The sequence below is a fragment of the Danio rerio genome, chromosome 11 (genome assembly GCF_052040795.2).
Source record: "Danio rerio strain M-AB ecotype USA chromosome 11, GRCz13ab, whole genome shotgun sequence".
NCBI lineage: Eukaryota > Metazoa > Chordata > Actinopteri > Cypriniformes > Danionidae > Danio > Danio rerio.
The window spans coordinates 44,561,372-44,577,500 of NC_141031.1; the positions used below are offsets into that span (position 1 = coordinate 44,561,372).

The window sequence follows — 16,129 nt, forward strand, 5'->3', positions numbered from 1 at the left end:
ATATGCAACCTTTAAACGAGTGAATGCATGTATAATCGCTGACTGTCTGTACTCGCCATTTAAAGAGGAGCACAGAGGAGCGGGTGTATGTTTAAACAGACACATACACTGAATAATATGTTAACATCTCCGTCCTGCATGTTTTATTTTAAACAGCTAATTTTCTCTTAAATGAGCACAAACAGTTTCTAAAGTAATGGACTGCTTCATTATTGATCTGTGCATTCTTAAAGTGACTGTTATCAAACAAAACAAAACATGAGATTCATTTGCTGCTCATTTGTTTGATAACAGAGGTGTCACTTTACTTGGCGTGTACAGACGCTGATCTAGGATCAGTTTATTGTACGGAGCGTGTCTGTCAGTCAGCGCTTATACATGCGTTCACTGCTTCAGAGGTTGCATATGAAAGTCGACAAACGACGCACAGTATTAATGTAAAGAAAGTGGGATAGAATGGTGAAATATGGGAGAATTTTGGCAAAAACGGAAGGGTTTATGTGAGTGAACAGGAAGTGTTTGTGGAGAAACAGTTTTGCAAGATAACGCATAACATCTTTGCCAGGGACCGCAAAAACTTATATATATTTATTTTTATATTTATATAATATATATTTTCCTTCCACCCATTTTTTTTCTTTCACCCATTATTTTATTTTCACCCAGCCAATTTTTTCTCCTCCACTACGTCCCCTCCGGGGTTCCGTAAGCTCCCATAATGCAACTCAAATGCAGAAATAAACAGGGAAAATACAGAAAACTGCTAATTTAGGAATATTGTTTGACAGTGTTTGATTGGAGGACAGAATATTCAGTGTGTTTACTGTAGTAGAAAAATCATTACAGTACATCTGCGGTGAGTCCCTGTAAAGCACATATTCAAGTGTGTGTTGACTGATGTATATACTGTAGGTCTGACCGTGCTGACAGCGCGGGCCGTGGACTCCAGCGGGACACACACACTGTCCTGTATCCGGATGACAGGAGGCTCCGTTCATACAGTCACACTGCTGCTGACACCCAGAGCCGAAGAGACCAGCCAGACACGCTGACACACACACAAAATCACAGTCATTCAGCATGTGTATGCATGATTGTTGTTCTTGATTTGGAAATCAAGTCAAATCATAACTTGATTTCCAAATGATCAACTAGAACTCAAGTTATTAAGTTATTAACTCTTACAACGGGGATCCATGTCAGGTAGTGTAGAAACCTGCAGACACCCTGATTATATATTACTATAAATCTTTCCATTTTCAAGAAAATTAATGGAAAATGCCTGAAACGTACATACAATTCTGAAATGATTCATATGTTTCTCACCGTGTTCACACAGATGACCGTAATATCCTGGACGACAATGACAACTTCCTGTCACTCGGTCACATGTGCTGTTATTCTGACAGGAACACTGAAGAGAGCAGTCAGGACCAAAGCTGCCATCAGGACACTCTAATAAACACACACACACACACACACACACACAAATTATATTAAGTTATCTCTAAAACACCCAGAGATGGGTTGCAGCTGGAAGGGCATCCGTTGCATAAAACATGTGCTGGATAAGTTGGCGGTTCATTCCACTGTGCCAACCCCGGATTAATAAAGGCACTAAGCCGAAAATGAATGAATGAATGAATGGTGTTTTCAGACACTGCTTTTGTTTTTGTTTTTTTTTACGTTACAAGTCGGTTGTTTACAATCATCAGAGCAAAAGTCTAACAAGTTCTTATTAAATGAAGACGTTATAACCTGTAGAGAGTGCTAAACATGTATTAGTTCTGTATGTCACCTTTATCACAGTGTTTGCCGGTCCAGCCGAGAGCACATGAGCAGTTTCCAGAGACTCCGTCACACACACCTCTGTTACTGCAGTCACAGCGCTGAGAACAGCCAGAACCAAACCAACCTGGAGGACAGACTATACACACACAGATGTAACAGAGGGAAACAATATAAGTATTAGTTCTACTGTCCTCAGTGTTATATTAGACAGCTAGTTAAGCTTTAAAATTATAGTTCCCATATCATAAAAACAGCCTTCTTTCATTTGAGAAATATCGCTAAGCTAGGAAATCTCAAATGCAGAAAAGCTTTTGCATTTATGACCTCTAGATTAGATTACTGCAATGCTCTGTGCTCTGTTCGCCCAGCAGCCCCTACTAATAAACTTCAGTTACTTCAGCCAGAGTTCTTACTAGGTCAAGAAAACATCCCAGTGTAACAGTGCATGCTGACGATCACATTTGGCATGTTTTGAGACTTTTGTTTCCCTGCTGGTGTTGCAGAGAGTAATGTGATGTGCTTTTTATTTAATGCCATGTCAGCAACCAAGGCTATTTTCATGGCAGGAATCTTTCAACAATAAACATAAAATTTAAGGGCTCTATTTTGACGGTCCATGCGCAGAGCGCAAAACGCAGGGCGCAAACGCTTTCAGGGCGTGTCAGAACGAATTTTTGCTAATTTACAGTCGGGGAAAACCAGCTTTGCGCCAAGGCGCATGTTATAAAAGGGTTGAGTTTATTTTCTTAATGAGTTATAGGTGTGTTTTGAGAATAAACCAATTAGAATCTAACCAATTAGAATTTACAGGACGCAAAGTAAGTCTAATGGAAAAAATGAGCATTTCACAAGCAAACAGTTAACAGTGTTTTAACAGAAAACTGTTAAACAGAGCATCTACTGCGTGAGAATGAGAGATAATGGAACTACTTTCACTTTCGCTCTTGGATAGGGAAACCTTTACGCACAGACATCAATTAGTCTATAAATAAATAATTTCGTTTGTTAAGCGCAAAGATTTGTTTCAAAACTGTTTCTAAATTTAGTTCTAATTTCCAGCAAACGAATAAATGAACAATAATAACAAAGTGTGATCAAAAACCTGAGTTATATCCTAAAACACATGCTGTGCCCCATATGGTAATAAACCTGACAGATGGGCAAATCTAAGCTTGTTTTAAATAAAACAAATATAAATATGGATATAATAAATAATACTGCTAATAATAATAACATTATACAAAAGCAAATTGTTATGAATGAACTGAAAAAGCCCCCAGAGATGAAGAAGACATAAAAGCAGGGATTTTTCATATTTATGTAGGCTAGAAAATAAAATGTTTTGTAATATTTTAATTTTAATTTATATTTATATTCTATATATATTCTTATTATATCCTATATATATCCTTAATATTTACATTTTTTCATATGTAAAGATATTTGCCTATTGCTCTCTTGTGTGTATTAAGCAGTGTGTAAGCGAGGCGCAACTGCGCTGGAGTTTAGACCGGGTTAGTTTTGGTCTAATGAAAAATCTATTATAGTTTCTCAAAATAGCAACGCGCCAGCGGTCCGCCTCAGAACGCTTCCTTTTTACACCAGAACGCCTATGGGCGCACAAATGAGCGCTAATGCATTTGCTATTTAAACAGCGTAGCGCAACGCCTCAAAACAACTCTTGCGCCAAGCTGAAACTACCAAAAGACTACTGCGTCACGCCTTGCGCCACACTGCGCCGGGTGTATGATAGGGCCCTAAAAATCAACAAACAAAATAAAACATAAATTAAACAAGATTTTTTGTGTTAATACATGATAAAAAAAAATTCTAATATCTTTTCTGGTTTCACTTTGTTAAAAATGTCCTTAAAAGAGTTAATTTCATAAAAAAAATCTTCTGGAATCAGTAAAAGCAGGACAGTCCAGTAAAATGTGTTTTTATAGTAAGAGGAGTTTTGCAGCACAAACACTGAGTTGGGTTTTGGTGTTGCAGAGAGAAGCACCATCAGCTCACCTTGATGTGCAGTGCATCTTCCTGTAGCCGGATCATTCCTCACTCCTGTCCCACACGCTGACACATGAGCACAGTCCAGACCATAGCGACCCGCTGGACATGCTGAACACAGGAGGAAGAGCTGATACAGTGTGTGTGTGTGCGCTTCACACATGTATACATGGTTTACAGGGACACTCCATAGATGTAATGTATTTTATACTGTAAGAAACTGTTATTATATTGCTCTTCCCCACCCCTACCCCTAAACACAACCCTCAATGGAAGCCTGTGGCATAATCTAAACATCAAAAGACTTTAAGTATGATTTTAAAACGTTTTGAATTAAAGGGACAGGAGGTGTGACCCAGTAAACCACCTTAATAGAGTAAAGTTATAGTAAGTCATAGCCATGCCATTATTCAACTTAGTGTTCCCCTTGTAAACCACATAAGCTGCACACACAGAAGTATGTTTGTGTGTGTGTGTGTGTGTGTGTGTGTGTGTGTGTGTGTGTGTGTGTGTGTGTGTGTGTGTGTGTGTGTGTGTGTTTGTTTTTGTGACATATCAGGACACAAATCTGTATAATGACATGGGTATGACACAGGTATTACAAAAAGCAGGTGAAATATGAGGACATTGGTGACGTTCTCACTTCTCAAAAAGCTTATAAATCCCACCGGATGAGTTTAATCAGAGAGTAAAGCTGCACACTGACTCCTGTGATGGTTGGGTTTAGGGGTGGGGTGAGGGCAATATAATATACGGTTTGGGCTGTATAAAATGAATGGAAGTCTATGTAATGTACTCACTTTTCACAAAAACAAACGTGCGTGTGTGTGTGTGTGTGTGTGTGTGTGTGTGTGTGTGTGTGTCCAATGCTTAACTCACTTTGATTGCATTGAGCTCCAATGAATCCGGCTGGACACTGACAGGATCCCGAGTCTGAGAGACAAACTCCACCATTCAGACACTCACACTGATGCTCACAGCCTGAGCCGTACAAACCCTGCGGACACGCTGACACAAAAACACACACACACATCACAAACATGCATTTACAGAACACTGCTGAAAAATCTCCATATGCAGACGCAACAGTTGAGCTCAGAGTTACAATTACTGCTTTATTTTTCAGCTGAACAGCTTTAAACATTGACTTTAACATGTAAATATTTTAACTTTTACAACATGTTTACCTGTTCACAGTCATACGGCAGGAAGGTGGATAAAACGTTTAATTTTTATTGCTTTATCTTTAAAAATATTTTAATAATCATTCATTCATTGATTTTCTTGTCGGCTTAGTCTCTTTATTAATCCGGGGTCGCCACATCAGAATGAACCGCCAACTTATCTAGCACGTTTTTACGCAGCGGATGCCCTTCCAGCCACAACCAATCTCTGGGAAACATCCACACACACACACACACACACACACACACACACACACACTCATACACTACAGACAATTTAGTCTACCCAATTCACCTGTACCGCATGTCTTTGGACTGTGGGGGAAACCAGAGCACCCGGAGGAAACCCACACGAAGGCAGGGAGAACATGCAAACTCCACACAGAAACGCCAACTGAGCCGAGGATCAAACCAGTGACCCAGCGACCTTCTAGCTGTGAGGCAAACATGCTACCCACTGCGCCACTGCGTCGCCTATTTTATATAAAAAATAATAATAATAATAATAATAATTTTTTGGGGAATTTTTTTCAGTTTTAGAAAGTGTACTACTTTGTTTTTACGTTTCTAATTGCAATTATATTCTTACAAATGTATGATTTGAATATATTTTATTTGTCTTACTAACTTTCTTTGGCTTTTAATTAACTTTTTACATTATTATGATTATAAAAAAACTTTTTGTATATACTTTTGTAAAAGTTCATTTTACTTGACATTTGCCACAATATTATAACTGTTTATTAAGAGTTTTAAGTTTTGTGTAAAGTTATAATTTGAGTGTTTTATTCAAATTTAATATATTAAATATCTTAGATTTATTTGCAAGTGTTTTGTTTCACCATAGTTTTATTACATTTTAATAAGTGTTCAAGTGTGTTTTCACTTAGTTATTTGTTTAACTTTTTCATGTTTACAATTCATACAATTTTAGTAATAATTTTAATCTAACATTTTTATTGTTAGTTTATATATATAATACACACACACACACAAACACACACACACACACACACACACACACACAGTTGAAGTCAGAATTATTAGCCCCCCTGAATTATTAGCCACCATGTTTATTTTTTCCCCAATTTCTGTTTAATGGAGAGCAGATTTTTTTCAACACATTCCTAATCATAATAGTCTTAATAACTCATCTCTAATAACTGATTTATTTTATTTTTGTCATGATGACAGTAAATAATATTTGACTAGATATTTCTCAAGACACTTCTATACAGCTTAAAGTGACATTTAAAGCCAACTTATTGTATAACGATGGTTTGTTCTGTAGGCAGTCAAAAAAATATCTTAAAGGGGCTAATTACATATATATATATATATATATATATATATATATATATATATATATATATATATATATATATATATATATATATATATATATAATTGATTTATATATCATATAACCTTGGTGTGAAGCGCTGTAAGCGATCAAAGTTTTTTTTTTCCATTTAAGGCTTTAAACAACAGCATCTGAACATTAGAGATTGTGTAGAAAAATACAGCTGACATTTAAACACCCAAGAGCATCAGCATCAGATGTTGTTTTCTCTCACTCTGTTCACACTTGAGTCCAGTGAATCCGGGCGCGCAGTAACACACTCCAGTCACCGGGTGGCAGAGCTGGTTTCTTTCTGAACACTGACACACCTGATTACAGTCCTGGCCGAACGTGCCAGGCAGACAACCTGAAGACAACACACACAAACGACACATTATTCATCACAAAAACATCACGTCATACTCCAGACATCACTCTGAGATGCTGATTTAGAAGCATTTATCCATCCACCTGTTTTTATGCCCATTGTGGAATATTGGTGTAAAGGAGCGATACAGAATGTCGTCTTCCTGCTTCTATAGGGTATATGTGGAGCTAGTGTTTCTTCCCATACTGATAAACTTCCGGTGACCTGTTATTGTGAGTTTTTTTTTTTTTCATTTTATATGGTTCTTTTTACATGTTATGTTGTAATGTAATTTAAATACAATTAGTTAAATCAGGGGTTTTCATACTTTTTAATCTCAGGGACCCCCAAATAGGATGATTCACTGCAGGGGACCCCTTTGCCTAAAGTTTAAAGGCACTTACGTATTATAAGTATAAATATGTAAAGTAAAATTCTGTAAAATGTAAAGACATTATAGTTCATATTTCACAGGCATGAAAAATGGTATTGTTTTTAAAACTATTTATTTTATTAGTTGGCAACTGAGACAAAAATGATTCTAAAAATGTTTATATTTAATAAAAAAAATAATAAAAAAAATTATATATATATATATATATATATATATATATATATATATATATATATATATATATATATATATATATATATATATTTACATTAACTGAACAAGATAGCTTTTCTAAGGCCATGTCTACACTAATCCAGATAAATTTGAAAACGGAGTTTTCCTCGTCGTTTTTATTCGTTTTCCAAAACTTTGTCATCCACACTGAAACGGCCACAAATGCTTTCACACTGTAGTGCGCATGCGTGAAACGTAAGACGCTTCAGCACGCGTCATTTCCGTCTGACGTTTATTTTCTTTCTGGCTCTTTGAAACGTTGCGGCAAAATGTCAAGGAAAAGCACAGTTTTTTAAATGGACTGACAATGAAGTGGAGTTGCTGCATCGAGTAACACATGAATACAAAGTTGCAAAAGAGAGTGAAAATGTAGACTGGGAGACGTGCCAAAACAAATACACTGATATACTGGACCGCTTTAAAGAACAGCATCCTGCTGATGACGCTGCTTACCCTCACAGTAAGGACGACATCTCTAAACTCATAATCACAACGAAATTAAAGTAAACGAATTAGTAACATGACTGTGTCACATGACAAAAAAACGCGTCATCGTTTTCGAAAGACTCCGTTTTCACAGTCTACACTACGACATGAAAACTGCGTTTTCAAATTTATCCACTTTAGAGATCGTTTTCAAAAAGATACGTTTTTGTTTCCTAAAAACGCGTCTCAGTGTGGACGGAAGGGCAAAACGGAGACAAAAATATGCGTTTTCAAATGAAAACGCACTAGTGTGGACATGGCCTAAATAAGGCGCTGGTAGATGAAAAGTTAAACCTGGACATTTCTAGTTTCTGTAGTTTTTTTTAAATTCCCTGTCTTGTATTTATGGAAAACTGCTAAATATTTACATTGAACTTATGCGTCTGCTTACTGTGTTGTCTGACAAAGGCATACAATCTACCTTTCGTGCCGCTTATTCTCCAAATAACTCTTTGACGATGTCTTTGGTAGCTGATAATAACAATGCTTTGCCAACTGTGTGCGGCTTCTTAGCACGTGCGATGTGCAGTGATGCCAAATATGACGCTTTTAAACACCTCTCAGAGATTAATGCTTGCTGCCAAAAAATACTAGCCTGCCGGGCCAAACAAAATTCCTAATGTTTAAAATAGTTAATAGTGATGGGTCGTTCATGAACGATTCGTTCATTTTGAACGAATCTTCAATATGACTCGGGAACTACGAGTCCTCTCAGGGAGTGATTTGTTCATCCGCGCGTGTGCACATTTGTGCAGGTGGTATCGTTCATTTCAAGCCTTTTGAGTCGTTCATCGCGGAAAGGCAGAAGCCAATCACATGCGTTTAGAGCCGGAAAAAGAATGAATACGTTCATCTCTCGAGTCCTCCATCGGGTTTGAGTCATTCATTCCTTACGAGCCAATCACATGCGTTTAGAGCTGGAAAAATAATTGATCCGTTTATCTCTCAAATCCTCTATCGGGTTTGAGTCATTCATTCCTTACGAGCCAATCACATGCGTTTAGAGCCGGAAAAATAATTGATCCGTTCATCTCTTAAATCCTCTATCGGGTTTGAGTCATTCGTTCTTTACGGGCCAATCATATGCGTTTAGAGCCGGAAAAAGAATTGATCCATTAATCTCTCGAGTCCTCGAGTTTGAATCATTCTGTCACGTGATGAACGAACGACTCAAGAACCAGAAGACTTGAAAGGTGAACTAATTATCATGGCTCCTATCGGCTCAGTCTGTGTACTTTGGTTGAGATTATATGTGTCTGTCAGTGTAACATGAACGAACCACTGACATTTGAAGACATGAAGAGGTGAGCTGAGCAAAGAGACAACAAAACCTTCAGACAAAAGAGCAGGTAAACATTAAATACTTATTCTTTCCTTCTTATAGTATTCTATTTATGATTTGTCCTGTGATCAACCTTTTGGGCGAGTTATAGATGTGTTTGGAAACAATTCGTAACATTTTAATAATATTTTTCGAAAAAAGATTCGTTCATCTTGATGAACGAGACTCAAAGATCCGAGTCAATAAAATGATCCGAACTTCCCATCACTAACAGTCAATCTGTTTTTCTGCCTCATTGGGATGTTTCTGCTTTAGATGGCGCTTGAGCTTGGATGGTTTCATGCGTTCGTTGGAGAGAATCTCTTGACAAAGAACACACTGGGGTCTTTCGACTCCCACTCCCTGCTTTAACATGCAGGTAAAACCAAACGCAATGTAAGATTTGTCATATTTTCTGGTTTTCACCTTAACGCTCGCCAAGTCAGATTGGCATGAACTGCTTGCGGGAGCAGGATTCTTTACAAATCTTTCCTTCATCTGTACTGCTCTTACAGCCGCTAATTGCTCCATTTAACTGTATGCAAAACCTTAAAGAGCGCAAAGGATTTTGATATAAACACATTATTCAAAAGAAGGTAATGATTCGCACTCAATTGCTTCATACTGTTTTTATTTTTACACTTTCTTACATTTAACAAATATGCTATTTAATCGATATATTAGGAATTGTAAATCTTGAACGTTAAAGTTGTTGACAAAAATAAACAATGATTTTTTATTATTATTTTTTCTTTAAATGTTTGTGAACTTCGGAATTATTATTTAAAGATAATAATGGGAGAATAATGTTAATTGATATGTTTCTTGTGAAATAATATTTTAGGAGGTAAGGGTATTTTTCATGTGGTTAATCATGATTTATTGAAGTGAAACCGAAACTATTGGTTAACACTGTGATAATTGATTTGCTGTCTGTTTTTTTTGTTTGTTTTTTTTGGATAAAAGTATTTTTTCGAGAGGTTGATGTACTGTAATGAAAAAGAAAATGTTGATAAACTTGATGATATTTGATGTGCTGTTTTGTTATGTAATGTTACTGAAAGTAAATGTATTTTGCAAGTAATTGATCTTGATATTGTAACGAAAAGGAGAGGTCTGAAACTTGATGTTTGATGTGCTGTTTTCTTGCGAGATTATGTTTTGGAAGGAAAAGGTATTTTTTGAGTAATTAATCATGATATATTGTAGTGTAAATTGTTAAAAAAAAAAGAATGATAATTGATAAGATGTTTTCCTATGTAGTAATGGTTTTTGAATGTAAGTTTTTTTCGTATGTCTTGCAAATCGTTTTTGAATATGCAGCTAAATGTCTCCTGTATAATTGGTTGTAAGAGTAGAGATGAAGGTAAGACTTGTTATTTTTAATCTTTGGGTAATTGTTAAATGTAGAAAACTTTTTTAATGTCAACTGTTAGAATTTTATTGTATTGATGTACACCTGATTAGTGATGGTGGTTGATGCACTTTATCTCTGTGGAGTGAGGTCGGAAATGGGAAGAATGTTTATTGTCAGTGCTGTGAAGATTATAAGTTATTGTGTGATTAATGGATAATGAAATGAGAGTGACGGTTTAACTAATTGCACATTGTGATTGACTATGGAATAAAAGGGTGGAGTTGGAGAATGTGTCACACACTGAGGAAGGCTTTGTGCCGAAACGTCTGTTTGTCTGTTATCACCCGTAAAATGTAAGAAAATGTCAAAATAAAAACAGTACGAAGCAATTGAGTGCGAATCATTACCTTCTTTTGAATAATAGTAACGATCAGATTAACGCACCAAACCAAAGAAGTAACTAAAAAAACCGCAACCGCGCAGGACAAACTTCAGTAACTCTGCACACGTGATATAAACACATTAAAAATAAGCATCAACTTATATAAATCATAAAACTATATAAAGATTAATAATTTATTGTCATTAATAATTTTAGGATTGGAAAAAATTATCTCATAAATCATTTTTCTTTAAATATTTGGTGGCCGTTTATCAGGAAGTGATGATTTTAATCTCTTTGTTTGGATGGAAACACGGCTTTATTCGCAAATGTTTTCTATGGTATTCCAGTTTTGTGCGTTAATCTAATTGTAATCTTTGGATGGACACATACTGTGTTCACAGCCGTCGCCGGTGAATCCTGGAGCACAACCACAGTGACCGGTCACATGATGACACGAGGAGCCGGACGGACAAGAGCAGCGCTGGACACAATCCTGACCAAATGAGCCCGGCAGACATGCTACAACACACACACACACACACACACACACAGAGAGAGAGAGAGAAAGAGAGAGAGACAGAGACAGAGAGAAAGAGACAACAGAGAGAGAGAGAGAAACACACACACACACATTACACACCCAGACAGACACACACAGAGACACACGACACATGCACACACACACAACATGCAGAGACACAACATATGTTACACACACTTCAAATGAAGGTACAGTTTCACATATATTAAATATTTAATAATTGCTCGTATATAATTAATGTCATTTCAAACATAATACATGTATAATTAATAAATAAATATTTAAAGAAATTTAAATTATGTATTGAATTATTTAATGACATTTAACTATTCATTATGGGTGAAATATATTCTAATAATAATATTTATAAAGTCATTTATTATATATATTTAATTTTTTTTAATGAGCTGACCTTTCTCACAGCGTCTTCCTCTCCATCCAGCAGGACAGAGACACTGACCGCTCACGTGATGGCAGACAGCACCGTGATCACACTGACAGCGGTCCTCACAACCCACGCCAAACCAGCCCCGTTCACACTCTGAACACACACACACACGATCACCAATGACTACTGCTGATCCTATGGGTTGATTATGATCATTATTCCCTCATTCTTCCTTACACACACACACACACACACACGTTTGTTTTTGTGAAAAGTGAGTACATTACATAGACTTCCATTCATTTTATACAGCCCAAACAGTTTATTATATTGCCCTCACCCCACCCCACCCCTAAACCCAACCATCACAGGAGTCAGTGTGCAGCTTTACTCTCATATTAAACTCATCCTGTAGGATTTATAAGCTTTTTGAGAAATGAGGATGTCACCAATGTCCTCATATTTTACCTCCTTTTTGTAATACCTGTGTCATACCCATGTCATTATACAGATTTGTGTCCTGAAATGTCACATAAACACGTACACACACCTATTGGCATATTACAGTCAAAAATTAAGCTATTTCTGAGTTTTGCAATCGCTACAAATTCAATCATTATCTCGGTCTGAATGTAGTGAACACTTTAAAGCAGGGGTGTTCAAACTCGGTCCTGGAGGGCCGGTGTCCTGCAACGTTTAGTTCCAGCCCCAATCAGACACACCTGGGATACCTAATCAAGCTCTTACTAGGCTTGCCAGAAACATCCCTGCAGGTGTGTTGAGGCAAGTTGGAGCCAAAATCTGCAGGGCACCGGCCCTCCAGGACAGAGTTTGGACACCCCTGCTTTAAAGGGATAGTTCACCCAACAATGAAAATGTACACACTGTTTACTCGTCCTCAAGTGGTTATAAGCCTTTATGAGTTTCTTTCTTCTGTTCAACACAAAAGAAGATATTTAAATGGAAACCGGTAACCATTGACTTCCATAAAAGGAAAAAGAAATACTATGGAAATGGTTACGTTTCCAGCCATCATCAAAATAACTTCTTTTGTCAAAGTCAAAGTCAGCTTTATTGTCAATTCAGCCACATGTACAAGACATACAGAGAATCGAAATTGCGTTACTCTCAGACCCAAGGTGCTTAACATTAATATAAAATATATATATTAAAAAATAGTAGAGTTTAACAAAAAAAGAAAATTTACAGTATATACATTGCACATAAATGTGGTCTAAAAAATATACATATGTAATAAAAATTGTAAACAATACAGTGACATTAAGGGCATATAGCAATGAGTGCAAAGTAAACCAGAGTTGTGCAGATAAAAAACAGTATAGTGCAAAAAGAACTTGTAAACATGTAAACAAACTTGTCTTTAACAGAAGAAAGAAACTCAAACAGGTTTTAAACAAGGGAAAGAGTAAAAAGAGTTTTCAGATTTGGGTGAACTGTCCCTTTAAACCGGTTCAAGTTTATACTCTTAGGCCGCATTTACACTGCACTGTTCAAGTGATTCAATTCCAATTGTTTTCTCTCATGTGGCACAGATCGGATATGGCCCATGTACGTGTAAGGAACAAATCACATGGATTCCGATTAACTCAAATCAGATTCAGGCCTTGTTCGTATGTGAATATTTATCTGATGTGAATCAGATCTGTGTTCTCGTGTCTGCAGTGTAAACAGGTAGATGGGATTTTCACCTGTCAATGCGAGCCGTGCGTCATTAAAAACCATAGCGAACGACGTCAAGTCTGACACTTTCATTTCAGGACAGACTTCAGGAGAGTCCCAAACCTTAAATCTCATACACGAGGATTTAAACAGCTTTCATATTGTCATATAGCACAGGTATTTAAGCACATTAACAAAAGCGAAAGCGCAATGTCCGCCACGTAAACAATATAAAGTAAATTAGTGCACAGCTACATCACATGGATAAATCACGCCATGGACATTACATTAAGATGCCTAAAGGTTTAAAAAAGCCTAAATATCAAAAGAAGATGGACAAATGAGAACCTTTCTGTCATAAACGATAGTAAAACAGCTTGTCAAAAGCTGCAAACGGATTACATACAGGAATAGAGAAAAGAGTGCTCTTTAATTATCAGCTGTTAGCTTTCCTGGTTATTACACCTTTGCTGTGTGCAGTGTAAATGCGGACGATCGAATACGAGTCACTTTTAAAAGATGATGTAAGCAGGTCATGAAAAAAATGGTATACAGTCACAAAATCGGAATTGACCATCAAGATCTGCAGTGTAAATGCAGCCTGATACCCTCATTAAAATAAAAATACATTTTAATCTAACCACTAGGAGGAGCTGCAGCATCTGTGTGTGACTTTCTGTCCAGTGTTGACTACAGTTTCTTCTATTGCAGTGTTAATTTTGCTGATGAAAAATTTTCGTCATAAGTATTGTGATGAACAAGTTTCTACCGAGGAAAACTAAATAAAAATGAAGTGATGATAAAGTGATTATGTGATGATTTTATATAATTAAATGTATGCAATATGTTAATAATTACACTTAAATAAATCAAATATATTTTAGTCAACTACAGCTAGAGTAGATTTCATTTATTCATTTTCTTATTGGCTCAGTCCCTTTATTAATCCGGGGTCGCCACAGCGGGATGAACCGCCAACTTATCCAGCAAGTTTTTACGCAGCGGATGCCCTTCCAGCCGCAACCCACTGGATTCATTCACTCATACACTACGGACAATTTACCCTACCCAATTCACCTGTACCACATGTCTTTGGACTGTGGGGGAAACCGGAGCACCTGGAGGAAACCCATGCAACGAGGGAGAACATGCAAACTCCACACAGAAACACCAACTGAGCCGAGGATCGAACCAGCGACCCAGCGACCTTCTTGCTGTGAGGCGAATGTGCTACCCACTGCGCCACTGCCTAGAGTAGATTAAGTCGACTAAAATCTTTTGAAATTTAGTCGACTACAACTAAAATGATTCAGAAAACTAAAACATGACTGAAATTAAAAGGGAATTTTAGTTAAAAGACTAAGACTAAAACTAAATCAAACTTTGCTGTCAAACACTGTTCTATTGTACTATTAAGTTGAGGCTGAAGGGCTGTCTTTACTCAGAGTGTGTTTTCCAGAGTGTGTTTTGTGTGTAGATGAGCTCACCATTCTCACAGCGCTCTCCTGTCCAGCCCGGCGGACAAACACAGCCACCCGTCTGACTATCACACTGAGCTCCATTCACACATTCACATCTGTCCTGACAGTCTGAGCCGAACCTCCCCGCTGGACATTCTGACAACACACACACATGCACACATGTTGGTTTTTGTGGTTTACAGGGACTCTCTATAGGTGTAATGTAGTTTTAAAACATGTAGTATTATATAGTCCTACACAGCACCCCTCCAGCGCCTGTGGTAAAATTTAAAAGACCCCATTGGGTATGATTTTGAAATGTTTTGAATTACAAGGACATCAGTCCTCATAAACCGCTATAGCGTTCAACTAGGTCTTAAGCCTGGTTTATACTTCTGCATCAAGTGATCGGTGTAACCCACCGCGCATGCAACTCGCGTACCTGTGCATTAATAATTCTGCGCGCTGTCTCTGTTGGTCTGCATTAACACTTCCGAAACGCTAGTTGGCAGTGAGGTGTTAATGTTCCTCTGTGTCGAGCTTCTTCTCTGCTGTTTTGTTTTTTCTGAACGCTTCCTGAATGTACAAGTGACTCAAACTCGCTGATTTTGAGGCAGGAACCGGCGGACGTGCAACAACTTTAACTATGAGGCAAACACAAAACAAAACTTTCCATCCGGAGCTCCTTCACGGGACTCCACACTTGTAAACAATCACTCCATCAGGGTCGCGCAGCTCTCGGTCCCGCCCAGAATTGCATGAATGATTGATAGTTGATTGATTGATTGATGAGTGAATGATTGAACTACATAAACAAATGAACAAACAATTGAATGAATGAATGAATAAATGAAAATTTGAATGATTGAATTGCATGTATTGGACAACAGTGGTTTGTACTGTAGCCAATTAAAATCAATGGAAAAATAGCATTACTGGTCATGTACTTTATCTCAGTGGTTCTCTAACTTTTTTCATCAAGTACCACCTCAGAAAAGAATTGTCTCTCCAAGTACCACCAAAATGAGCAGTATTGAAATACAGTAGCGTAGTAGGCCCAGTAAAGCAGCTACAACTCTGCACAGTTAAAAAAAGTGGCAGATTACCTCAGAAATATAGGCTATATGTCATATATGGCATATTATATACATCATTTTTAATAAATTTTGAAATGTGTTTATCATGTACTTGA

General features: G+C 37.1%; 1 protein-coding gene across 1 annotated transcript in view; it reads right to left on the reverse strand.

Annotated features, from left to right (window-relative positions):
* megf6b (multiple EGF-like-domains 6b) overlaps positions 1 to 16,129 on the reverse strand; it is a 128,964-nt gene that overhangs the window by 4,881 nt on the left and 107,954 nt on the right. Inside the window, exons 27-35 of the mRNA XM_087274139.1 lie at positions 14,965 to 15,093; positions 11,822 to 11,950; positions 11,259 to 11,387; positions 6,560 to 6,691; positions 4,678 to 4,806; positions 3,808 to 3,909; positions 1,799 to 1,927; positions 1,327 to 1,455; positions 920 to 1,048 (exon numbers count right to left, since the gene is read on the reverse strand). Of these exons, the coding sequence (XP_087130265.1) occupies positions 920 to 1,048; positions 1,327 to 1,455; positions 1,799 to 1,927; positions 3,808 to 3,909; positions 4,678 to 4,806; positions 6,560 to 6,691; positions 11,259 to 11,387; positions 11,822 to 11,950; positions 14,965 to 15,093 (1,137 nt within the window). The remainder of the gene's footprint in view (positions 1 to 919; positions 1,049 to 1,326; positions 1,456 to 1,798; positions 1,928 to 3,807; positions 3,910 to 4,677; positions 4,807 to 6,559; positions 6,692 to 11,258; positions 11,388 to 11,821; positions 11,951 to 14,964; positions 15,094 to 16,129) is intronic.